Here is a 24,566-nt window from a genome sequence, read left to right as displayed (position 1 = left end):
ACAGATTTCTGCTCTTCCCCTGGACTTCTCTTCCTTTTTGTTTCCTGCCAGGGCTGCCCCAGGCACATGGTAAAGCAGATAAAATTTCTCTTCAGTGCCCGAACAGGCCACACAACCCTGGCCCAATGAAAGAATTATTTTGAACCTCTCCATAAGCCTTACTCTCAACACTTTCACTTCCTGATAGCATGTGTAGCTGGGCCCTCACCCCTGCTACCCTCCATCTCCCCTCTCTGTCTACCTTCTGTCTCCTGTGGCTCCTCTTGCATCTCTTAGTCCTGTCTTAACTCTGCCTTCTCCAGGCCACCCCCTCTCTGAGCCCCTAAACTCCTCTTGCACATCTCACTGCGGTCAAGTCAGAAAGCGTTGAGGTCACCATGGCTCAGCCTTGCCCCAGGAAGCGATCACCCGGAAAAGGTCAGCTCACAACACCGGCAGTGTCTGACATCCCCACCAGCATGAAATAAGAATGGCATACAGTAATATAATCATGTAATACATATATTGTATAATCGTAAGGGAAAAAGTTATAGCAGCACATGTTCTCTTTTCTGCAGACAAATTTTAGCCAAGCCCTTCTCCCCCCAAAGAGTATACCCTCTAAAACCTCTGAAACCTTGCTGTTCAAAGTGTGGTCCACAGACCACCAGCACCAGCATCACCTGGCTGCTTGTCAAAAATGCAGAAGCTCAGACCCCGCCCAGACCTACCGAGTCAGAACCGGCATTTTTCCCAGAGCCCCCTGCAAGGTGATTCTCATGCTTCTCCAAGTGTGAGAAGCCCAAACCCCAAACATGCGCACACCTGTACATGAGCACATGCACGTCTCAGGTGAGCGCCGGGGAAAATTTGTGCCACCTGCCTCTTTACCCTCTTTGTAAAAAGCACAGAAAGGAGTGGTGGGCTCTGCTTCATCCCCAGAGTTTTTCAGAAGCAGAGTTTCCATAGAACAATGTACTTCTGCCATGAGCAGATGACGATAATTCATCCGTCCCTCGAGTTTTCCAAAGGATGGCAAAGGAGGAGACCATGAGAAGAGAAGGTGCTTTCAGGTGTGAAAGAGAAGAAGGTGTAGAGGGAGGGGTGAGACCTGTGGACCTGGCTGGGCCCTCGGGCTTCACCCTGTAGTGGTGGTTCAGATCCACTCCTTCCCTGGCGCCCCCAGCCTCAGCCTTGCACCCTTGGCTAAGGATCCTGCTTTTCTCGGGGGCATCTGGAGATGACAGGCTGCATCTTCGGACCCCAGCCTCTTTTGAGCAACATTGCCACTCCTGGTGGGAGACACGCCTGGAGGCATCATCATTTGGTCAGAAGGTGGTCATTCTGCTTGACTGCGCAGTCTGGTCTCCTGGGGGAGGCATCACCTTCTCCGTGAAGCACTTGCCGGGTCTGTCCCCACCCCTGCTTGGCTATTCACGGAGTTCCGCAGCTGGGAGGAGACAGCCCGCACACTGCCCTCCCCAGGCCTGCCTCGCTCTCTCCCTGTATGCTGGGGTGTGAGGCCGCCTGGGCGATCAGTCACCTCCGACCACAGATAACCGATAACCGTTGTCTTCTTTTCTCCCCCTCACAATGCTAACCCATCGGGAACTAACAGCAAGCATTCAGAATGAGCGTAAGTCCCCTGGGCGCCCATCTGCACTTGTGCCTCTGGGAGTTAGGAGGGCAGCAAGGAGGGGGGGCGGGGGAAGGCCAGGGAGGAGATCCCTGGAGAACTTTAGAGTCCGGGACTGGGAGTGAGAGGAGCTGGCTCTTTAGCTGCAGACAGGTAAGTCCCTGGGAGGGCTTCTGGGGACTGAAGCGTCTTTCAGCTCCAGCCTCACCACAGTTTGGCCAACTGTTGATCCTCCGGGGCTCAGAAGGTTCTGGAAATGGCCGCTAGGTTCTGGAAATTGAGCAGCTTCTGGCTCCTTTATTCATTCAACAAACATTTGTCAAGAACTGTTGTACGCTAGGCATTGTACTAAGCACTAGAATACAAGAATGAGTAAAACAAAAGCCTGGCCTTCAGTCTCTCACAAAGATATTATGAGATCTTAAAGGGATTCTTCTTACGCTTAGTCCTTGACACACACACCCTCTCCTGCAGCCCCATTTAAGGAGCTGGGTCTCTAGAATGGGGCACTCACTGTTCATCCCCCGCTTGCCTGCTTGTCTGTGTGGCTCCTGAAGCTCTTAATTTCAGCCGTTCCCCGAGGGCAGGTCCCTGCAGCCCTGACTGCCCACTGTGTGTGCTGTTGCAGTGTCCCAGCCCCCAACCATCACCAAGCAGTCAGTGAAGGACCACATCGTGGATCCCCGTGATAACATCTTGATTGAGTGTGAAGCAAAAGGGAACCCTGCCCCCAGGTGAGTGTACTGGCGGGTAAATCCAAGCTGGGTGGAGGGAAAGGGGCCTGCGAAGAGGGCATTTAAACCGTCCCCTTCTGCCTGGGCCTGATGATAGTTGAAGCAGCTGAGAAATTAAATGTATCCGTTCAAAAAATGTCCATTAGGCACCCACAAGGTAGAAGGTACAATTTGGATAGCCAGGGAATTTAGCTGATGGGGACCGTGGGGGCCAGAAAACGTAACTGGCTTAAGTTCACACCAAAAAAGCTAGGACTAGGTATTAAGTTTTCGGACTTTGAGTAAAACATTCTTCCCACTGCCTATGTTCCCAGCATCCACCCCATCCCCATGCTTAGATTATAGGAAGTTCCTCGTCAAGCTAACTTGAGTCTTTCATTCTGAGCTCGTCTCGGCTTACTTATGTGCACATCAGGATCACATGAGATGTCAGCAGACACGAGTTGCAAGCCTGCTGTGCCAGGCTCTGTGTTAGATGTTCCTCACACCGTCTGTTCAACCACCTCACTGCCCTTTGGGGAAGGACTCATGTCCTGGTGAAGAGGCAGTGAAATGACGGCACAGAGATGTGAAGTACCTAATCCCAGGCCTCTGAATGCCCAGGCCAGGTTCATTTCTACCAAGTGATAAGGATGCACTACGCGTCCGCCATCTTCTAAACAGCATCCACAGGCTGGAGCTTTCAGGAGCCTCATGCTGGATTCAGACCCAGACGTGACAGGCCCCCACGTAGAGTGTATGTGTCAGCAGGAGAAATGAGGCGAGTGGAGCCTGCCTCGGGTGTGTGGCATCCCGCTTCTACCTCCCTCCCCGGCTGTGCCTGAGATGGTCTGGCCCAGAGCTGTGAGCCGGGGAGCAAGCGGGGCCTCTCTTGCCCGTGACGGGAGAAGCAGGAGTCACCCTGAAAAGTCAGGCAGGGCACTGGTGACCTTGCTTCTGAGGTTTGGTCTTTCTTCCACGGTCCTTTGCAGGGACAATGACTCTGAGACACTGAGCAGCCACTACTGCTCCTGCTTCTTTTACTTAAGTCCTGGGCAGCTGCAGACACACGTCCCCCCAGGAGAAGCAGAGGGGTGTTCTAGTCTCTCCACCCCGGGGCTCAGTTTTAGTAAGGCTGCCCTTTCTTTCAAAATTGCTCCTCCCGAAATGTACAGCCACCGTTTGATAATCTACATCCACTGAGCAGCGGCATAGATAACCTGGGCCATTTCGATTGATCAAATAAAGACACAGGAGAATCAGGGCTGGCTCGGGTGGAATAGGATTTGGGTTTGCATTCCTAGTCGGAGGTTGGGAATGCTTGGGGGTGGAAGTAGCAGCTGACTCTGGATTTTAAAAAATCAAAATTGCTGCCTACTCCTCTAAAGAGCACAATCCCCCCAGGGGCTACTGGGTATCTATCACTTAGAGCCATGACTCCCAGCCTGGGTTGGGTAAAACTACTGATGTCAGGGACCTGCCCCAGAGGTTCAGCTGGGTGGGACCCGGGTCCCGGCATTTTATCAGGCATCCTAGCAGGTCCTGCTAACTCAGCCAGGGCTGGGACCCACTGGTCTGGAGGAGCAGTTATGGGCCTGAGCCAGAGTCTAGGGCCCCGAGATTCTGACCTGGAGCTCAGAGCCTGGAGCCCACCCTGCTGCTCCTTGTTGTCCCTGACCACCCCCCTCCAACCCACCCCCTTCGTTGTCCACAGCTTCCACTGGACTCGCAACAGTAGGTTCTTCAACATCGCCAAGGACCCCCGGGTGTCGATGAGGAGGAGGTCTGGTACCCTGGTGATCGACTTCCGCAGTGGCGGGCGGCCAGAGGAGTATGAGGGAGAATACCAGTGCTTTGCCCGCAACAAGTTTGGCACGGCCCTGTCCAATAGGATCCGCCTGCAGGTGTCCAGTGAGTGCATGGGGCGGGCCCAGGGTGCCCTGCTTCTGGGTCAGTGGAGGGCAGGGCATGGAGGGTCATTCCAGAAGGGTTGCCCCACCCTTGTCCTGCAGGTACCTTGGTGCCCCACGTGTCCTGCTTGCTTTTCTGCCTCTGAGCAGGGGTTCACCTCCCCCAACTCAAAAAGATTCCTTGGAAAAGAAGTTTCCAAACCGGTCACGAACAACTTCACTGGCCACTCCGGGCACAGGGCGGGGAAGGAGAAGAGGCTTTAAAGATGTGCATCCATTCAGTCAGATGAAATAGGCCTCTCCCGCCTCTCAAGGGCTGTGCCTCGCTTGGACTCGTAGGCCCCGTTCCTCTCTCACGCCTCCCTTGCTCTCCCATTTCCTCCTCTCTTTGCCCTCCTTGCATGCCAGCCTCTAATCCTGCTCCTTGCCCCAGCCCAGCCATCACCCTCATCGCATCCTCCTTTGTCTGTTTCTCCCTAGAATCTCCTCTGTGGCCCAAGGAGAACCTAGACCCTGTCGTTGTTCAAGAAGGTGCTCCCTTGACGCTCCAGTGCAACCCCCCACCTGGACTTCCGTCCCCAGTCATCTTCTGGATGAGCAGCTGTAAGTCTTGGGGGCCTGGTGTTTTGTTTCTCTTTTAATCTTAAGGAGTGTTAAATGGGGAGGGGCCTTCCCAAGGCTAGACGACCTTGACTTGTGAGAAGCAGATATAAGGTGGCCATGTGGCACAGAACACTGGCTCTGCAGAGAGAGGTTGCTAGGGCTCACTTTTTAGCCTGGCTGCTATTAGCTGTGTGATCTTGAGCAAGCTGCTTAACATCTCTGGGCCTCAGTTTCCTCCTCTGGAAAAAATAGGGCTGGTCATCGTACTTATCTAATAGAATTCTCGTAAGGATAAATGAGTTAATACATCCAAAGTGCTTAGAACAGGGCCAGACACACAATACGTGCTCAGTAATATTTGTGAGGATGAAGAAGAGGAAGAGCAAAAGGAATGGGGCGGAGGAGAAACTGGTTTTCAGTCGGCCCGTTGAAGGCAGGTTGAAACCAAGCCTCCTCTTTCAGTCTTCGGTGCATCTGGCTTTACTCCGATTCACTCTTCTTGTAGGACAGAAGCGGGATTCAGGAATGAGACTTCTGATAAAGGAGTGATGGGGAGACAGGATGTTTGGAGTCGGGGACAGAGTACATCATTCAGAGCTTGTCCTGGCTCAGTTTTGGACAGAGGCTCACTTAGCTGCTCTGGACCGATGTTTATTCCTGTGTTTTCAGTCAGATAAAGGGAGGGGGCATTATGAAGATGGATAGAAGACTGCTATCTATCTGAGCATCACCCTGGCTTCCTTCCTCCCTCCCTTCCTGAATACCTCCCATCCCCTCCTTCCCCTCCTCCTTCCCTATCTATCTATCCTTTCATCAATCTATAGATACTCCTCCCTATCACCCACCATTCTCTCCATCCCTGAATTCTTTTTTTTTTAATATTTTATTTATTTATTTGGCTGTGCCAGCTCTCAGTTGCGGCACGTGGGATCTTCTTTGCCACATGTGGGATCTTCCTTGCAGCACGCGAACTCATAGTTGCGGCATGTGGGCTCTAGTTTCCTGACCAGGGATCGAACGTGGGTCCCCTGCACTGGGAGTGTGGAGTCCTAGCCACTGGACCACCAGGGAAGTCCCCATCTCTGAATTCTTATTAGCCTGCTTCCGAAAGAGGCTGCTTTTTCAATTGTTTTGCGAGATGAGGATGGCTTTGTGTTCATTTTCCCTGCCTTGCCTCATCACTGTGAATATATGTGGGCCACAGGCTGGAGGGTTGGTTTGTTAGCTAACAGTTCAGACTCTCCTCTCATCCCCTGCATCACACCAAGTTGTGTCCATGCTACCTCCTGAGCAAATCTCATGGCCCTCCTCTTTCCATCCTCTCTAGCATCTACCCAGCACAGGCCACCGTCGGCTTTTCCCTGGGTTAGAGTAATCATCCGTACCTGGCCTCCCCTGTCTTTCTAAAAATGTAAAACTGATTCATTCATGCTCAGAGTCCTTCATTGCCTCCTCATCACTTCCCATAAAGTCCAGACTCCTTTCCGTGGCACACAGCTCCTGATGTGGTCCCCTCTGACTCTCCAGCCCTTCCCCTAGCCCCTGCCTCTCCCCACCCCCACTCCCCTGCTCAGGCTGTGGATTCTTACCTTTAGCACACGCTGTTCCTGCTGCTTAGCAACCACTTAGGTGCTTTCTCTTCTGCCTGGTAAATGTCATGCAGCCTGCAAGTGTCAGCTCAAACCCCAGAATGGACTGGGTGCTCCTTCTCTCGGCTCAACCCCTTCTTATCTGGGGCTTCCCACGCACCACACTGCATTGCATTTATCTGCTGTCTCTTCTGCCAGACCAAAGGTGCTTTGAGGGCACGAACTCTCTTTCTTATTTATCTCTCTTTCAACAGTGCCTAGCACAGTGCCTGACGCCTACAGTAAATCTTTGGTAAATGAACTGAAAAGCTCACCAGCCCATCATTGGAAAGTTGGCATCATTAACCTTTAAGAAATGCTTTAAGACATGGTGACTTAAAAAAAAAAAAAAGAAATGGTGACTTGATAGATAAACAACAAGGTCCTACCGTATAGCACAGGGAACTATATTCAATACCTTATAATAACTTATAATGGAAAAAGAATCTGACAAAGTATTTATATATATATATACATATATATATGCATATAAATAAACTGAATCACTTTGCTGTATACCTGAAAGTAGCACAACATTGTAACATAAATAAATAAATACATAAAATAGAACCACTTTTCAAGAGAAAAAAAAAAGAAATGGTGACTTGAGAGACAATCATCAGGGATAAGAAGGAGATACCTATGAGTAAGTAGTCAGCCTGATTTCAGTATATTTTTATAAATCTAACAGCCTAGAAAGCTGATCATTTGAGTTTACAGATGCAGTGCCTGAAAGAAATGTAGATTATGTTGTCAGCATTTTCAACCACTCCTATGATGTCACTCATTCTAAAAAGCACACATTTTCATATTTCAACATCTCTAAAATTGGGAGGTGTCCTAAAATTGTTGGTATGCATCATTGATTGGTATACATCTTACAACTATAATGGGTGGTGCTTTTTTCTTTCTTGGGGATGAGTAGACGTTTAAAAAATAAAACAGGTGAACTTGACTCCCAGTTTGGGGAGCATCTGAAGGATTGTGTTTCCTCCCTCTGGCCTCGGAGCCAGTCAGATCTCTTGTGGCATGAATAGGAGATAGGAAAGCATGGTCGCGGAGCATATGAGCGTGGTAGGCAGGCAGGTCTGAATCGAAATCCTACTCCCCTCTCACTGCTTTTGTGCCCCAGATCATGTTAAATCATCTGCTTTCTTATCCTTAAAATGGGAATAAGCCCTGCCTCAGAGTTGAAAGGATTAAATCAAATACTGTCAAGCTCCCGGCCCCCACCTGGCCCTCTGTAGGTGCTCAACTGCCAGAACTATGATGATTTTTATTACTGTTATCGTTACTGCTAACGTCCCACTGTACCTCTGCTTTCTTATAGCCATGGAGCCCATCACCCAAGACAAGCGTGTCTCCCAGGGCCATAACGGAGACCTGTATTTCTCTAATGTGATGCTGCAGGACATGCAGACGGACTACAGCTGCAATGCCCGCTTCCACTTCACCCACACCATCCAGCAGAAGAACCCATTCAATCTCAAAGTCCTTACCAGTAAGTGCAGGCCCCTGCCCGGGGCTGGGAGCTGGGGGCCGGGGGGGCAGCAGCCCGCTGAGCCCAAGCGGCCCCTGGCACCTGGGTCTGGGAAGAGCCTTGTCCCCAGTCTTGACCTAGAAATCCTTGCAGCTCATTGTGCCTGAGTGACTTTAGCTGCTCTTCAGCCACATGTCTTGATTCTGGAGCCTTGAGTTAAACTTGGTCCTACTCCACACCAGCGCTTCTCAAATTTTGGTGGAATCAGAATCACCTGGCAAACTTGGCACCCGTACCTAAGCCCATAGCCCTCTCCTGCCTGGCAGTCCTGGGCCTCTTTGGTCTACATTAGTTCTCCAGGTGTTTGGGGACACACCACAATTTGACAAGCACTACTGTAAGTGGCCATCCACCATCACTCTCATGCAGCCAGCTTGATTATTTCTAGTTCTTGTTTGGTTATCTTTGTTTCTAGAATAAAGCAATAGTTTGGAATACCCAAATTAGTGAGTACAGCAAAATGAATTGTGTGTGATTCTGTAATAAGTATATGCTGGACCATGTGGAGTCGCTGTGTTTAAAAGTTGCAGGTTTATCTTTTAGTTTTATTTGTTTTCATTTTTATTCCCTGATTCTGTTTGGCTGGTACCAGAGTGAATCAGCATTTCCTGACCCATTTTAGCATTGTGACCCTCCACCAGGAGGGAAAGCAGACAGTCAGGTCAGAGAGACACTTTTTTGGCCAGGTGCCAGCCGGCCTGGAGCTTTGGCTGCAAAGTCCTCAGCCTGCTCAGGACATTGAAAGTGGCTGTGTTGGTTTATACCATGGATTTGTAACTTGCCTTCTGTAGAAAAGCCCCCCAAAGACCTTCGTCTGTCTGACACAGCTATGAGTGTTGTTTTCAATGCCATGGGCCGAGGCAGTTGTGGGGGAGGCCGGACAGAGGGCCCCACGTGAGTGCTTGCGGTTTCCGCAGGTCAAAGGAAAGAGGCTGAGCCCTGGCCCCCCGGAGCGCCCCCCGGAAGTGGGTGGGTGGTTGACGATGCCTCCTGGGTGGGTGCAGGAGGCGGGGGAGAGGCGCGGGTGAGCTTGCCCCTTGGTCAGGACAGGTGGGCTCTTCTCTCCCCACCAGTCCCTGCCAGTGATGGGAACCCCTGGTGCTGAGAGTCAGCCCGGCCCCACACTCCGTCTCCACCGCAGCACGGAGGGGGACCCACAAGAAGCAGCAGCCCTCCTGTTCCCCTTCTCCTGTTGTGGGCCTTTTCTTTCTTCCTTTCTCTTCATGTTCTTCCCTTTTCTTTTTCACTTCCTTCTTCACTGTTTTACCTCCTTCTTTCTTTCTCTCTTCTCTTCCCCTCTCATCTTTCTCTCTTCGAACCCCGTTTCACCCTCCTCTAATTCTCCCCCTCCTGCCTGTACAGCTCCCCACACACTGCTCTGAGTTGCCCGTGCTCTGGTAGCCAACACGATGGCCAGCAACCCAGGGACGAGCCCCCCTGGTTCCTGGCAGGGTCTCCCAGCTCCGATCTACTTGCTACCTGTTCCCTGGTTTTCTTATTCTGGACCCAGGCCCAGAGAGGACCCCTGCAAAGAAAGTCAGGCTGTCTGAGGTGTCACCAGTGCAGGGGCGATCGCCTGCCAGCTGGCTGAGCTGGGGAGGACAGTGTGGTCTGCCCAGGACCTCAGAGGGACCTCCGGAGCCAGGACAGAGCAGGCAGCCTTGGGCGGTGGGAGAGACAGGAATATCAAGAGCAAGATGCTCCCTGGATAGCCTTCAGTGCCATCACCTTGAAATCTGCCTGCTGTTTGGGGACTGAGTCAGGTGACCATCTGCAGTCTTGAGCAGAGGCCCTCACTGTTACACAGGGTAGAAGCAGGGAGATAGAGTTGGGGAAGAGCCTTCCTCTGTAGAATTAAGCAGCTGGAGATTTCAACAACATTTACAAGTTGAACTTTCCAGAAACATCCTTTTCCCTACCAGAGGAGGTAAGGGATGTTTGTTTCTGCTTCATTTCTGGGTCCCCTTCTCCACTGAAATCGCTTTCCCCCAAATGCTGAGAAACCCCCTGGGTGATGGGAACGGAGCCCTGTCGGCTTCCTGGAGTTCTCCCAAGGGCAGCTTTGGCTGGGAGCAAGTTCTGGGCATCCGAGCCAGCCCGGAATTGGGCACAGTTGCTTAAAATAACTCAGTTGTGCTCTCTCTGCTTTCCTGCCTGGAAAGGACACAAGCTTTTACTTGTACCTTCAGAACCAGGTCTGGGGGTGGGAGACCAAACAGACAAGTTGGGACAGCTTCAAAGACTGTTCTCACCAGGGGTTTCTTTCACAGTCTGCCCATTGGGGAAGAAATACATCTCATCACAGCTCAGTTTTTATTACCTGCATTAAAAGAAAGAGAGAAAGGGATCTAATACCAAATACTGGGCAATATAAAATCATTTTAAAATTTTGTTTTGGGATGCAGTCAAAGACAAACAGTGAAGTCGGAGTAACAAAGAGATGCCTGTCCCACTTCGTCCACACCACACAGGCACCGGGCACCTCCTGGGGACAAGAGGTAGCCGTGGTGAGGGAGGAGGGGTGGCCCTGAGGCGGACGGTGGAGCACTAACCCTGCTTCCTTCTAACGCCTGTCGTCTCAGGGACCTTCTTAAAGGAGTCAGAAAGTCTCCCTAAATCCCTCAGATGTGCTCCAGAATTCACAAACCAAGAGGTCAATCCTGAGCTCAGTCACTTCTGTTTCACCTGGTGGCACTGGGACATGAACAAGGGCCCTTTCACCTGCGTGTGCCCTGTCCTCCCCAGGAGGGGAACGTTACCACCCAAGGCCAGTTGCTGCCCCTCCTGCCCCTTTGCCACCCTGTCTCTTCTTTCCACTGCAGATCAGTTCCCACCTTTAGCTCCAGATAAACCCAAGCCAACTTCCCAAACTCAGGCTAGGTCTTTTACACCTCGCTCCATTTTAAAGGATGGTTCTGAATAATGAAACTCCTTCTAGCAGGTGTTAAGCAAATTTGGGATGCAGCTCAGTGCGGGTCCCAGAAAAGAGCTCGCGTTGCCTCCCTGGCATGAGTTGTAACAGGATTTGATCTGTCTTCAAATATGCAAATGTTCTGGCAGCACCTCTCCCCCCTCAGGCAGTTGGGCTGGGTCCAGGCTTCTCAGGGCCGTCTGCTTGGCTTCCAGTCGGCTGTTCCACTCCCCACCCCCTGCTGGTACTGTCAAAACTTGAACCCAGTAGCTGGAAGGGGACAGTGATAGGAGAATGAAAATCTACTTAAGGATGTTGGCATGATTGTGCCCTATTCCAGAATGTCTTTTTCACTGAGGATGAAATGCCCATAGGTTTTCATTACCTAACATTGGAGCCCACTGATCTTGTTCCTTAAGGAATGGCTTCATCCCAAGCTAGTCTAGAGAGCTCTGAACCTCTGTCTTCGTCAGCAGGCCTTTCCCTGTTCTAAGTGTAGAACTCACAGCTCACACTCTCTCCCCAGTCAGTCCCAGGCTGCCTTTCTGATCCTAAAATCTGAACCTCAGCCTGGCTGTCCCCACCTCTCTGGACCACTCCTCACCTCCTCCGAAGGAGGACTTTCTGCCAACAGACACATCTTGGAGACCAGGGCGGTGCCCACCTGGACAGGTTGGGGAGTGTTTGTTGCTGGTCAGCACATGATTGCTGGGCACTGCCAAGGGTCTCTCTGTCCCACTCTGTTGATGATCTGTTTCTCTCTGTCTTCTCCCCTCATTTACCTCCCACCCCGTGCAAGTTAACTTCTGCTCAGGTAGGGTTTTGCTCTTGCCCCAGGGCTCACTAACAGTCCTTTCTCTTCAGCGACCCCAGGAGCTGGCCTGATCCAGAGTCCTGGGAACTGAGGATTTGGGTGGGAAAGAGTTGTTCCAATTGCTATGGGATACCACTAATTCTTATCTCATTTGTTTGAAAATATAGTAGGACCAAGCCATTAAAGGTCAAGCCTAATTTCTTTATTAAAAAAGAAACATTATTGCCTTCTTTTGCAGGATTTAACCTTTTCTTCCCTTTCGGGGGCTGTTTTGTGTTGCTTGTTCTTCACCAAGCATATTTCCTTTCCAAATATGCTGTGTGTTTCCTTTGCAAAAGACCACTGGTGCTCCCTGGTTGTTTTGTGGCTTTGCATTTCTGTTGTTCTCTCCCGTTTATGCCTCCATGACCTCTCCGTGGTCCCTGTTTGCTCACCCTCTTTTGTTTATTGCAGACCACCCCTATAATGACTCGTCCTTAAGAAACCACCCTGACATGTACAGTGGTGAGTCGCCGTGGTAACCTTGGGAGTAACCTTGCCGGTCCTAACCCCAGTTTGCCTAACTTGACTGATACCATGCCATTAACTCATGCTGGGTGCCAAGTCTGACAGTTGGCCAGGTCAGGATACCAAGGCGCCACCTCCAGAGCGCTTGCTCACGGGGAGGAAGGTGGCCAGCGTGGGAGGGGAGGTGCGATCTCTTCAAATGTGCCAGCCTCCAGTCTGAGTTCTGGACAAGTTGCTCAAGCCAGGGTAGGACTTCAAAAGAGCTTCTTGGAGGGTTCAGTAGAAACTTAGGAATCAGTGGTGGATGGATGGAGAATACCTGAGGATAGGGAGTTCCCACAGTCAGGAGGAAAGGGGAGGTCTCGTTTCTATCAGTGTTTTAAAGAACACAGAAAGCTTTGTAGTGTGTTGCTTAGCTAGCTCTTAAGTGTCTGGATATGAATTGCCTGCGTTGGGCTCTAGCCTTAGTTACTGGGGGTACCATTTCACAGGTCCCATATCCCTTTAAAATCCATCTGGGAAATAGGAGGAAGAGTCTAGCTCTGAGTTCTCTTTCAAGGTAAGTATAAAAGAAGTTGGACCATCCACTGCCATCTATCACCTGGGTCTCTTCCCTCCTGTGGGAGTGCATGCAAATCCAACGCTCATCCACCCACACATTTGCAAGTCATGGAACAATTTCCATGAGGCATATTTCTAACGCATCACACAACTGGTTGCTCAAGCTGATTAGTAGAGTAATTGGCTGTTTCCACACCTGAGCTACCCGCAACCATGGCTCAAGAATGTCTTGTTTTCCTTGAGCAGCCAGAGAGGAATCATCATTTGCTGGCTCTGGAGAGGCAGCTGGCTCCCATCATCAGTTATGCCTCGGAAGCTGAGGCTGCAGGTCCCCAGGGGGGTCATTGTGGGCTCCAATAGATAGGAAGGGTCTGTATTGTGATGTGCTAATATAAACAATGATGGGTGTCTGGAGTGGGGAATGGGAAGGAGTGAGAGCCAGCGAGAGTGGCAAAGGCTTTATCTTGGCACCGAGCAACCAGAGCCACACTGAGATCCTGCCAAAGAGATTTACTGCCCGAGGAAGCAGGGGACCTTTGTTGGATTCGGGGCATTGTTTGTTTTCAAAATATTGGGGCCAACCACCATTGTGTCAAGAGCCCTAGAGCATTGGTGTGGAATGTGCCTTTTTCTCAGTTGGACTCCGGGTACTCTGTTATGGAAGTATTCTTAAAGCTGGAGTCTGTCAAAGCCAGAAGGTCTCTTAGAGGCCATCTGGTGCAAGCTCCTTGCTTTATATAAGATAAACCACTGAGGGGGACATGCATATAGAGTTGTTGTATCAGTTATATAAGTTTAAGTGATTCCAGCCATTTAAACCAGTTTGTGACCAGTGGTAGATATTATTGTAAGTAAATAAGTAGGAGTTATAAGAATCATCCAGGGCTATGAAACCAAGCAAAACTCACAAGAGCTCAGAAGAAGCTCATCTCCTCAATCCAAGGTAGAGTGGGGCTGACCAAGTATGACCCCAGCTGGAAAGGGTATAAAGTCAAAGTGAGGTACATGTTGAACAAAGGACAGCTAACTTGAATGCTTCTAGAAAGAAATAGAAAGTGAAAAGAAAGGAAAGAAGATAAGGTCCTTCCTGAGTTCAGGGAGCTGGACAGAGAGACACAGTATGATGAAGAGTACCCAGTACACCTGTGAACTTGGCTTTGAAGTATGCCCCTTTTGTAACAGTAGGGCCAGCCCATAGCTATACTCTGTCCTAGTGATCTCTATAGTGGTTTGGTATCCTCTGAACATATGCCAGATGCCCCCTGACCTGCTAAGTAGCAGGGGGAAGCTGGTCTGAAAATTGTAACTTGCCACTTAAGATTCATCCTGGAAAGGAGAAAAGAAGATAAGGACGTGTGCTGTGAGGCAGACTGCCTTGAATTAAACCCAGCCTCCAGGACATACCATTGAGTGACCTAGGGCAAGTCATTTAGTGTGTCAGACCTTTAATCTCCTTATCTGCAAAATGGGTGTATTACCTGCCCCAAAGGATTTTTGTGAAGATTAAACAGGATAATGTGCTTATGTTCCTAGTGTGGTGTCAGACACTGCAATGATTAATAAATGTTACCATTATTGGTGTTAAAGGCTTAGTGTTGACTGTATCAAGTACAATTGTTCTTTGCTTCTGAAATAAGAGGGACGTGGAGAACTTGAAGAGAAGCTTAGGGGAGAGAGGCAGGCACAATTATGGGAAGAAAGTACTACGGAGGGAGAAATTTTAGGGCAGACTAGCTTTGCAGAAAGCTTTTCAGATTCTCAGCTATGCTGAGAACTGGATAAGAAAAAAAGCTCCAACTACAGCATGAGGGATTTGGGTTAGATTTATGGAAGAGATTTCCTGGCAGTAGAAGGTATCAAATTTACTAGACAAAGAGTTTTTCTTGTCTTCTGGGGTTGTTTTGTCAGCCGTTTCTAGAGCCAGAGAGGTGGTGAGATGCCAGGGATCCAGGCCCATGAGTTCTCAGTTCTGAGAATCACAAGCAGCTAAAGGTAGGATCCAGCCGCCCCTAAAAGCTGTTTGTGGATTTCAGATACATCTGATTCATTGAACTCTCTTCTGCTAATACACAGTACTTGACAGAGGGGGAGCAACTCGGGTTTTCAGCAATTTTGACCCGTACTTTTGCAGGAGACAATTGAAGCATTTTTCATTGGCTCTTTAAAGCCAAGGTGGTTGAGGCAGAGGCATCTCCTGATGTCCCCCTGCTGACCAGATTTCCCTGGAAACTGATGAGCCTGCTCTTGTACCACAGCTTGTGAGAGCAGGAGAGGATGGAATGCCCTTGGCCTAGAGGTCAGATGGGCCTGCATGGGAAGCTCTTCCCGAAGCCTCACAGATGTGAGCTTTAGCATCTGGATTCTGAGATGATCAGCTAGTAGGTCCAGCCCTGAAGATTTGGGAGAGTCAGTGAAGTGTCATCAAGCTGGAGAGGCTGGGATCCCCACCTCTGAGAAGGTGGTGGGATCCTATGATGCCCTAAAAACTCTGTCATCTTCCGCCATATAGAGTCTCATAGAGTAATCAGTCGGCTTTGTCTCCACCCCTCCTTCTGGGTCTACGACTCCAGGGAAAGAAATGAGCTACCCTCCCTTGGGAGCAGTGGCTCCCAAAACCACCAGCTGGATTATCCTTTGTAAATTTTCCTGCAAATCCCTTTCACGTAAGACCACATTTTTTCACCATCTCCCCTTCAGGTCCAGCTTTCTCATCCCTGAATGATACCATGTGTCACCCTGCTTCCTCTTCCAGCTTTCTGTGGCTTTAACAATCTAGCTGAGATGTCTTTGGAGCCTCTTAATTTCCAGCCCAGCTTCTATTTTTCCAGTTTGGGCCTGACTTTATTTACTAGCCATCGAGGAGAGATAGAATCTCAGCTGAGATGGTAAGAACAATATTTGAGAAAAACATCATGGAAGAGTTTCACCAGAGCAGCTCATTAAGACGAAAATATCTTTCTCCTTTACCTCTTTTGACCTTGAATTTTGGTATTCTTTGGTTTGAGTACGAAAAATCTTCCCAAAGCTGACTGTCAGAAGTAGGAACAAGTAGGGTATCCATCTTTAAAGAGAGAGGCAATATAGAACAGATGCTAGAACACAAGTTTTGACCCCAGATGGTCCACAATCCAAAACGTAACTGGCTTGTGACCTTGGAAAGTCTGTTCACTCCACTGAGCCTCAGTTTCCTCTGTGGAAAATGGAAGTAATAACCCCCAAGGTTGCTGTGAGGAACGAACGTGATGATGGTGATGGAGATGGAGCCGAGCCCCAGCGCTTGGCCCATAGTAAACATAGTAAACGGCCAAGTGGCGGCCCTGATTATTACCTCCGCCTTTAGGATCTTCTTCCCTGTAGTTTCAAACTTTGGCTCATTTCCCAGTAGCTTCTCCTCCTTTGGAACAACTCTGTGGCTGCTAGCCCACATCCTACAAATGAAGTATTGCTGTAACCTTTTTATAGTCACAGCTGCAGTGTGTCAAGGGGGCCACAGCAGGCCTCAGTGTTCATTTCCCCCTTTCCTGTACTTAATGCTTTGCTGGTCGTGTGTACTTTCAGGGCTGCACACTGTGGTGTGAATTAAATGTCCACAGGGTCACAGATTGGCTTCTGCAGGTCTTGTTCCCATGTGGAAGGAGTATGCCGACTGAGCTTCCATGTAACCCCACGGTTCCCAGCTCTCCCAGATTCACTAAACCGGCACCAGAGCCTCCTGCCATCAAATCTTCTCCTCATGGTGCCCCTGACCTTGTGTTGTCTGACCGTTTGGGTGATTCTGGGATGATGGGTGGGAGGTAGCTGCTGCTTTGGTATCAGGCTCCTTCGGTACTGAGAGCTGGACGCTGTAAGAGTTATAGATGGTAACCAATTAACCACATAATGGATTAACCCCTCAGTAGCCACTGTTGTATATGTGTGTGCTGGTGGGGCAGATGAGCATATCTACAGAGAGAGAGACATACAGGGGGTAAATTGTTGCCTTTTTTATTCTCTTCTCCTTTTGAATTTATTCACATCCCACAAACACTTACTGAACCCTTGATATGTGCCATATATTGTGCCAGTAGCCTAACTACCTCCACGTTTCATCAGTCCTTTCCTTGACAAAAGGATACAATAGAGGCCAACTCTACGAAACGCACTCCCCTGATGGCTGCTGGAGAGAAGCTGGGCGCCCCTAGGACAGGAGCCCCGCTGTTCCAGCCAGCCATTAGCTAGCTCAGTAAGTCCAGCAGTGTCACAGACACAGAGTTCTCCCCTGCCACTCTATCCTCAGCAGCCAGTAACAATACCTGTCTCCTGCCAGGAAGAATGCCTTGCTCTCCCTCCTGGCAGCCCTGCCTCCCCTCCAGCTCTCACCTCTCCAGCTGAGTTGAAGACCCATGAAACCCATGGGTCGGCCCAGCTTATATTTATATTTTTAACTCTTCTTGTTTACAGTCATACACCTTTTGAGCAGGGCTGACTGCTCCAGTTTCCCTTTGCTTTGTGGTTCCTGGTTGCAAAATCCTTGCTCTTCTCCGTCCCATCTTATCCGCTTCCATAGAACTGTGCTCTGAGGGAGAGGTGAAGCTGAGGTAAGGTGGGGTCCACTGCGCTGGGGTGTCCCCAGACTTGCATGACCCCTTCCACAGGGAAATAGCCACCCTGACAGCGTCGCTCTCTGTGAGCCATCTGACTCCCAAAAGCTGTGTGCATGTCATTGATTCCAGACATCGTGGCTGCTCCAGCCTAGTTGAATTGCAGATCACCTCCTCCATCTTGGCTGCCCCTTGCCTCTCACCCCTCCCCCAGTCTCTCACATCCAATTAACACCCTCCTTGCCAGCCCCCTTCCAGAGTCATTAGTGAAGAAGCAGAATGGTCTTGGCCCCAAAGTGATTTCCTGTCATCTCTGTTCATTAATTCTCTCCATGTCTTTGCTAAACCATTAATAATACTCCCTGTGTCTCTGACTGTTCATCTGAGTCTCTGTGGCTTCATCCCAGCTCCTTGTCTCCAGGGTCCCAAAGAGCAGGTTATCCTGTGGCCCCAAGATGTTCCTTCTCTTTCTTCCACTGCTGCTGAGATGGCCTTCCTGGGGGCCACCGTGCTGGCCTCTGGATCCCAACACGAGATGCTCGGGGAGTAGACTACTCGCTGCTCAGGCAACTCCTCCCCCGTTCCAGAGCCAGAGAGGCTTACTGAACTGGGAGGGAAGCTGGGCTCCTCTTGGCAGATCCTGTCAGAACGTAGAGCTGCTCACACACATGTGCTGGTGGGGCCGAGGAGCCCTGCGCTTCCTAACACACCTCTCTTAATGATGTCCCGGCCCTTGGGGTGGTCTCAGCGGGGAGGGTCTGGGGCTTGGTGCCTCTGAGGGTAAGGGGGTAAGCAGGAGGGCATGATAACCTTTCTCTCTAGCCCGACAGCTCTGGCCTAGCTGGGTCAGCCCTCTGGGCAATAGGCTCACGAGAGCTTGTTCCGTCCTGTTTCAGCCCGAGGAGTTGCAGAAAGAACACCCAGCTTCATGTATCCCCAGGGCACTGCAAGCAGTCAGATGGTGCTGCGTGGCACGGACCTCCTGCTGGAGTGCATCGCCTCCGGGGTGTACGTACAGTTTGCACCCCGACTTCTGGCCACCCTCCAGGAGGCTGGGCTGGGGGTTTGTGCATGCTCTGTTCTTGCCACATTTTGGGGTGCTGGGGGGCGGTGTGGAGGTACAAAAAGAGAGGCGAGGGCTTCCCTGGTGGCGCAGTGGTTGAGAATCCGCCTGCCGATGCAGGAGACACGGGTTCGTGCCCTGGTCCGGGAAGATCCCACATGCCGCGGAGCAACTAAGCCCGTGAGCCATGGCCGCTGAGCCTGTGCGTCCGGAGCCTGTGCTCCGCAACGGGAGAGGCCACAACAGTGAGAGGCCCGCATACCGCAAAAAAAAAAAAAAAAAAAAAAAAAAAAAAAAAAAAAAGAGAGGCGAACAGCTCCTAGTGAGGACGATGCAAATCATAGTCATCTCCATCCCAATGGCCGCCTCTCTTTTTTAGATAGTGAGGAAAGGAGGTGACTAGGCTTCCTGTATGTGTGTTAGACCCTCTTGTGACCTTAGATAAGTCCCTCAGGCGCCCTGTGGCTGAGCATCCCGTCTGCATAGGAAGCATCAGCTCTCAGAGGACATGCATCCTCCTGAGCCCGAGTACACTTGAAGGACACCTGGGTGTCCCGGGCTCCATACAATAATAGCAGAGCCACATTTAGTGATAAGTCTCTGTTTCTCGCCTGGTCCCTCTTAGCCCAACGCCAGACATCGCCTGGTACAAGAAAGGTGGGGACCTCCCATCTGACAAGGCCAAGTTTGAGAACTTTAACAAGGCCCTGCGTATCACCAACGTGTCCGAGGAAGACTCTGGGGAGTATTTCTGCCTGGCCTCCAACAAGATGGGCAGCATCCGGCACACGATCTCGGTGAGAGTAAAGGGTACGTTGTGTGTATTTCTCATTACGACGATTTTGCCAGCCCTACACTCCATGGCCACCCTTCCCTCTCACGGTGGTTGGGGGGCAGGGTGAGTGGGGAAAACGTCCAACACGCTGATTAGTGGCAATAGTGTCCTGCAGGAATGGTGTCACCCCTGGGTGTGTGTGTGTGTGTGTGTGTGTGTGTGTGTGTGTGTGTGTAAAAGGGCAGGGGGAAAGAGGGAAGTGTTAAGGGAGGGAATCTGCTCTGACCATTGCCCGACTCCTCTTTGTGCCTGGGGCTCCCTCAGCAGGTGCACTTTCTCCTGTGGCCTATTTGGATCACCCAGAACCTTTCTGTCTTTCGTTTCGCAGTCCTGTTCACGGTGTGTTGTCTTAGGCCTGTGCTGTCTGTGTACTTGTATGTGGTTCTCTTTTAAAAATGGGGAGTCATCATGGCCCAAATTATTTTTCAAAAAAATCACTTCCCTCCCCCCAAAGCATAGATGGGCCCCCTGAGCTGTTGTAGGCAACAGAGCGCGTGCCTTTGTGGGTCCCAGCCACGGGTAGGGGACGGGGGATGCACTAGTCACTTCTCAGTCTGAATGGTGGGCTGAATGGATGATTGGGGTGATGAGGTCTGAAACCACAGTGCAAGAACTTTCCTAGTACACGCTCAGATTGACCTGTGACCTTGGTTTCAGCACCACGCTCGAACCAGGGGCTCTTAACCTTTATTGGGGTTTCAAGATCTTTGGGACTCTGATCCAAAGGACCCTCTTCTCCAAAAAATCTGTATCCACATATTCACAAAAATTTCCAGAAAATTGGAAGGGGTGGCCAGCTAAGAGCATCTACTCTAACCGAAGCTTACTGTCTAAAAGAATGAATATCAGGCCTTTCCTAAATGGTCTGAACCTGCAGCAACAACAGCAGGAATCCAGAGGGCGGGCCAACCCCTGCTACTTGACCACCCTCCCTGGCTCAAGCCCTCGGGTGCACACCACGAGCTCCTGGGGAGCTCTCAACACATCAGCCGCCCAGTCGTCCCCCGAGGATCCTGACTTAGTAGGTCGAAGATGGGCCCTGGCACCCATGTTTGTTAACAGCTCTTCAGGGAGCCCCAGTTTAGAACTCTTGTTCTGTGAACTTGAAATAAATCAGTCAGCATCTGTAGTGCCAAGCTGACCAAAGGCAGCCTAGACTGTCACCCTATCAGGATGAGCCCTGGCAGGCGGCGGGGGCCTGGGGCTGGCACTCGGGGGCTCCTGCCTTCCTAGAGGGGGCCCATTGGTTCCTTCTGGCTGTTCCTGACACCTGACACCCCTACCTATGCCTGTCCTTGTCTTCCAGCTGCTCCCTACTGGCTGGACGAACCCAAGAACCTTATCCTGGCTCCCGGCGAGGATGGGAGACTGGTGTGTCGAGCCAATGGGAACCCCAAGCCCACCGTCCAGTGGATGGTGAATGGGGAACCTTTGCAATGTGAGTAACGCACTGTTCTCCCGCCTGTGCCTCTGCTCTGTCTCCTGCCAGAGGATCCAGCTCGCCATCGCTGTGGGCCAGCCCTGCTGTAGCAGAAGTGAGGGAGTATCCCATCTCTTTGGACATCTCAGGAGGCAGGAAACCTGCCTCATTTGTGTGTGAGGGAGAACAGAAGGCCTGTGGTTATGTTCCCATGTTTAGGGGATTTCTGCTCCGGGGTTTTTCATAAATTTCTGCTTTCTGCCCTTTACAGCTACAGAGCCCAGTGCAAGGGCTGGAGACCTCAGCCTGTATCTCCTGAGAGCATAGGCTCTGAGTGATGGCTGGGGCTCAGGAGGTGGAGGAGAGCTTGGTAACTCATTTCCATCTCTGCCGAGGGCAAAATAAGAGGCAGGGTTATGCGACAACATGAAAGATGTGGTCAGAAATGAGGGAAAACTTCCTTATGAGAGCAGAGGTACACAGTGCAGTTACTGAGCGTGCACAGACGTCAGGAAGAGTTAGTCCTACCCAGATACCGGAGTAGGTGACTCCAGGGATCCTTCCAGCCAGAGGTCAACAACTTTTCACATCATATTCACTCCAGTTGCATTTACTGGTTTTTTTTTTTTTTTTTTTTTTTTTTTTTTGCGGTACACGGGCCTCTCACTGTTGTGGCCTCTCCCGTTGCGGAGCTCAGGCTCAGCGGCCATGGCTCACGGGCCCAGCCGTTCCATGGCATGTGTGATCTTCCCGGACCGGGGCACGGACCCGTGTCCCCTGCATCGGCTGGCGGACTCTCAACCACTGCGCCACCAGGGAAGCCCCAGTTGCATTTACTTTTCAAGTGTCCTGTCCTTACTTTCTCTAAGGGGTCAGAGGAAATGCAAACAATGTTATCAACCCGATGGGGCAAAAAATAGACGGCGAGACCTCAGAGCCTAATTCACAAGCAACAGCTGATAGAAACAGGTGGAGAGGCAGGGAGACAGGTAGAGGAGAATGCACCTTTCTAGATATTTATTGTGTGCCAGGCACTGTGCATTCCTCTTGTTTCTTTAACCTCAAACATTAAAGATGAGGAAATGAGGCTCTGATGGTGCAGGGAATTGCCGGAGGTCACTAGTGGCTAGTGAGTGGGGAAGCTGTGGGCTGCTGTGACAGTGGAATATGCCTACCCTGTCTAGTACTGAGCATCTATTTATCCCAGGAAATATCCTGCCTCTGGATACGAGTGACACGTGGACACAGCCTGCCCTCTGCGACCTTCTCCCTGTCCTGGTAGCAGTCTGGGGACAAAGCAAACAAGGCTTTAAGCTTCACAGCACCATTAAATAAATGCAAAGTTCAGGATTTACAGCTGAGCCTTGGCCCAGGGAAAGGTCCCCCGTCACTCAAGGGAGTGATCGGGAGGAAAGCTGGTCTGTGGGAGTTGACGGGCAAGGAGACTTAAAGTTGCTGGCATCGGCTTCCTTTGTGCTTTTTTGCTGAGTGGAGACTCCGGAAGGATGATAAGGATGCTGACCTCAGCTTTGTTCACCTGCTGATTCCCTAGTTCTGGGCTCAGACTTGCTATCTGTGGGGTGGAGCCCATGGGGCCAGACCCTGGGTTCTTCTCTGCCGACTTCTGTGGTAGGTCTGAGTGATCCTGGATGAGTTCCTAGGTCACGCAAACCAAGTCGTCTGGCCCAGTCCCGAAATCTTACAGAGGAAAGGCACCTTCTGGTGGTGAAAGATGAGAAAATTAGGGATTCTTTACACTTCTAAAAAACTTTTATTTGTACAGCTCATTATCTCATTATCATTCTCTTATCTTAACCTTCCTCAGAGTAGGGGAAAGATGGGAGTAATGCTTCCGCATTTGACAGATGAAGGAAATGAGGCCCAGAGGAGTTATTGATTTGCCCCGGGTCTTAGAGTGATAAAGGGGACTGGTGTGAGACCCCAGGGCCACTCCCCAGCCTCTGCTCTCTGCATGCCCAGCCAAACTGCAGCAGGGATTGTCCTCTCAGTGTCGTGCACTCGTCTTGGGAAGATCAGGTAGCTTTTGGCAAATACAGGGACTCATTCAGCTTTCAGCAGGCATCGACTTCCTGATTTAACTTTGTGAATGTCTGCAGAGTGCTCTGCTCAGAGGATGGGAAGGTGGTAGGTCCCATCTAGTTGGATATTGCTTTATCCTTTTCAAAACACATTTGAGTATATGCACATTGAATTAAAGTAATAACAACGATAATAATCAGTATGTGCTGAGCCCTCTGCTAATGACATGCAGAGAATCTCTGGTCATCCTCATAAGAACCCCACAAGGTGATACGTTATCCCCATTCAGCTGACAAGGAGACTGAAGTGCAGAGCCATTGAATAGCACCGGCAGGTAGTGTGGTTAGAATTCAAACCCCTCCTGTTTCCAAAGCTTACGCTGTCAACCACAGCTGCCCAGCTGCTGTGTAGGTTTGACCGGGATTCCCATTCCCATTGGATGGATTGAGAAATAAACTCCAGGGGGCTCAGTGATGGACCCAGGCCCCAAAGCTAGGCAGTGGTGGGCCGGAAGCTGGGTCTGAGCTGGCCCAGTGCTACTGCCTCCACAGCACCCCAGTCCTACCAGGGAGTCCTGGCCAGAGACCCAAGTGCCCTTCGCCCTGCCCTCCCGCTTTCTCACAAGGAGTGTCTTTTCCGACTGTAGCGGCACCACCCAACCCAAACCGTGAGGTGGCCGGGGACACCATCATCTTCCGGGACACCCAGATCAGCAGCAGGGCCGTGTACCAGTGCAACACCTCCAACGAGCACGGCTACCTGCTGGCCAACGCCTTCGTCAGCGTGCTGGGTGAGTGCAGCTCGCCTGCCTGGACCTTGCTCATCTCCTGGGCACACTTTCTTCTCCAGTGATTGGCCAGGCTGGTGGGGTATGAGGGCGGCAGGATGGGGGAAGCATGGAGACCCAGAATGACATTTGCAGGGAGGATGGAGGACTTAAAATCCGTAGAGCTGGGTGTGCAGACAGAGTTCACGCCATGCGAAAAGCCAGTCTCAGTCCCCTTCCTCCCCTGGTGAGAGGAGGGGCCGTCTCGCCTCCTTGCTGTGTCCATGTTGACTCTCCCTGGGTTCTCCATGGTCTCGGTGGGAAATAGTCCTGAATATGTTCGCGGCATTCCCAGAGCAGACAGAGGGCGGTGGGCAGGTGCAGCTAGGAGAAGCCTTGGGGCTGTGGAGGGGCAGGTATAGAAGCTGCTGGAAAACTGGGGGGAACCCTTTGCAAAAGCTGGACTGGAAGTAGGGTAGGTGAAGGACAAATGGATAAGCTTCCTCCTTCCTCACCTAATCCTCAGAGGCTTCTTAAAGGAGGGAGGTTGATGGGGGAAGGTACACTGGTGCTGAGAAAGCTGCTGGGAGGAGAAGGAACAGAGAGATAAGACTGGTCCACAAAGAGAAAGAGGAAGACTCCCCACCCAAGGTCAGCTCTCTGGGAATTGCAGACGTGCCGCCTCGGATGCTGTCACCCCGGAACCAGCTCATGAGGGTGATCCTGTACAATCGGACGCGGCTGGACTGCCCGTTCTTTGGGTCTCCCATCCCCACACTCCGATGGTAAGTTCCAGGAGACCAGGCCTCCTCCACAGGGTCATCTGTCTCGCCTTTCTCATTCCATCTGGCCCATGGGAGGTATTCAGCATAGTCCTGGGAGCCTTAAAGGGTTGAAGCTGGGAGGAGTTGGCAGATCAGCTGGGTCAACACTCGTATTGTGCAAAGGAAGACACCGAGGCCCAGAGGCTTGCCAAGGCCACCTAGTGGTCGGAGGCAAGACCCACAAGGCTCGGGGCCCCTCCCACTCCCCGGGCTGGTCCTTTCTCAGTATATGCTGT

The 24,566-nt window shown here is 51.0% G+C and overlaps 1 protein-coding gene across 18 annotated transcripts in view; it reads left to right on the top strand.

Moving 5' to 3' along the window:
* The window catches only part of NFASC (neurofascin), a 185,382-nt gene that overhangs the window by 119,124 nt on the left and 41,692 nt on the right, over positions 1 to 24,566 (top strand). For 9 of the 18 annotated variants that reach the window (XM_067033363.1, XM_067033358.1, XM_067033359.1 and 6 more), the window contains 9 exons: positions 2,244 to 2,349; positions 4,043 to 4,239; positions 4,719 to 4,841; positions 7,800 to 7,970; positions 18,279 to 18,390; positions 19,071 to 19,255; positions 20,587 to 20,718; positions 23,387 to 23,530; positions 24,180 to 24,291. In XM_067033363.1, the coding sequence (XP_066889464.1) occupies positions 2,244 to 2,349; positions 4,043 to 4,239; positions 4,719 to 4,841; positions 7,800 to 7,970; positions 18,279 to 18,390; positions 19,071 to 19,255; positions 20,587 to 20,718; positions 23,387 to 23,530; positions 24,180 to 24,291 (1,282 nt within the window). Of the gene's footprint in view, positions 1 to 1,597; positions 1,616 to 2,243; positions 2,350 to 4,042; positions 4,240 to 4,718; positions 4,842 to 7,799; positions 7,971 to 12,187; positions 12,239 to 18,278; positions 18,391 to 19,070; positions 19,256 to 20,586; positions 20,719 to 23,386; positions 23,531 to 24,179; positions 24,292 to 24,566 lie in introns of all 18 variants that reach the window. The other 9 variants (XM_067033353.1, XM_059081656.2, XM_059081503.2 and 6 more) reach the window with 3 other exon arrangements.

Source organism: Kogia breviceps, chromosome 1, assembly GCF_026419965.1.
Source record: "Kogia breviceps isolate mKogBre1 chromosome 1, mKogBre1 haplotype 1, whole genome shotgun sequence".
NCBI lineage: Eukaryota > Metazoa > Chordata > Mammalia > Artiodactyla > Physeteridae > Kogia > Kogia breviceps.
The sequence above is the reverse complement of the archived record's forward strand: the minus strand, read 5'-3'. Positions and strand labels throughout refer to the sequence as shown.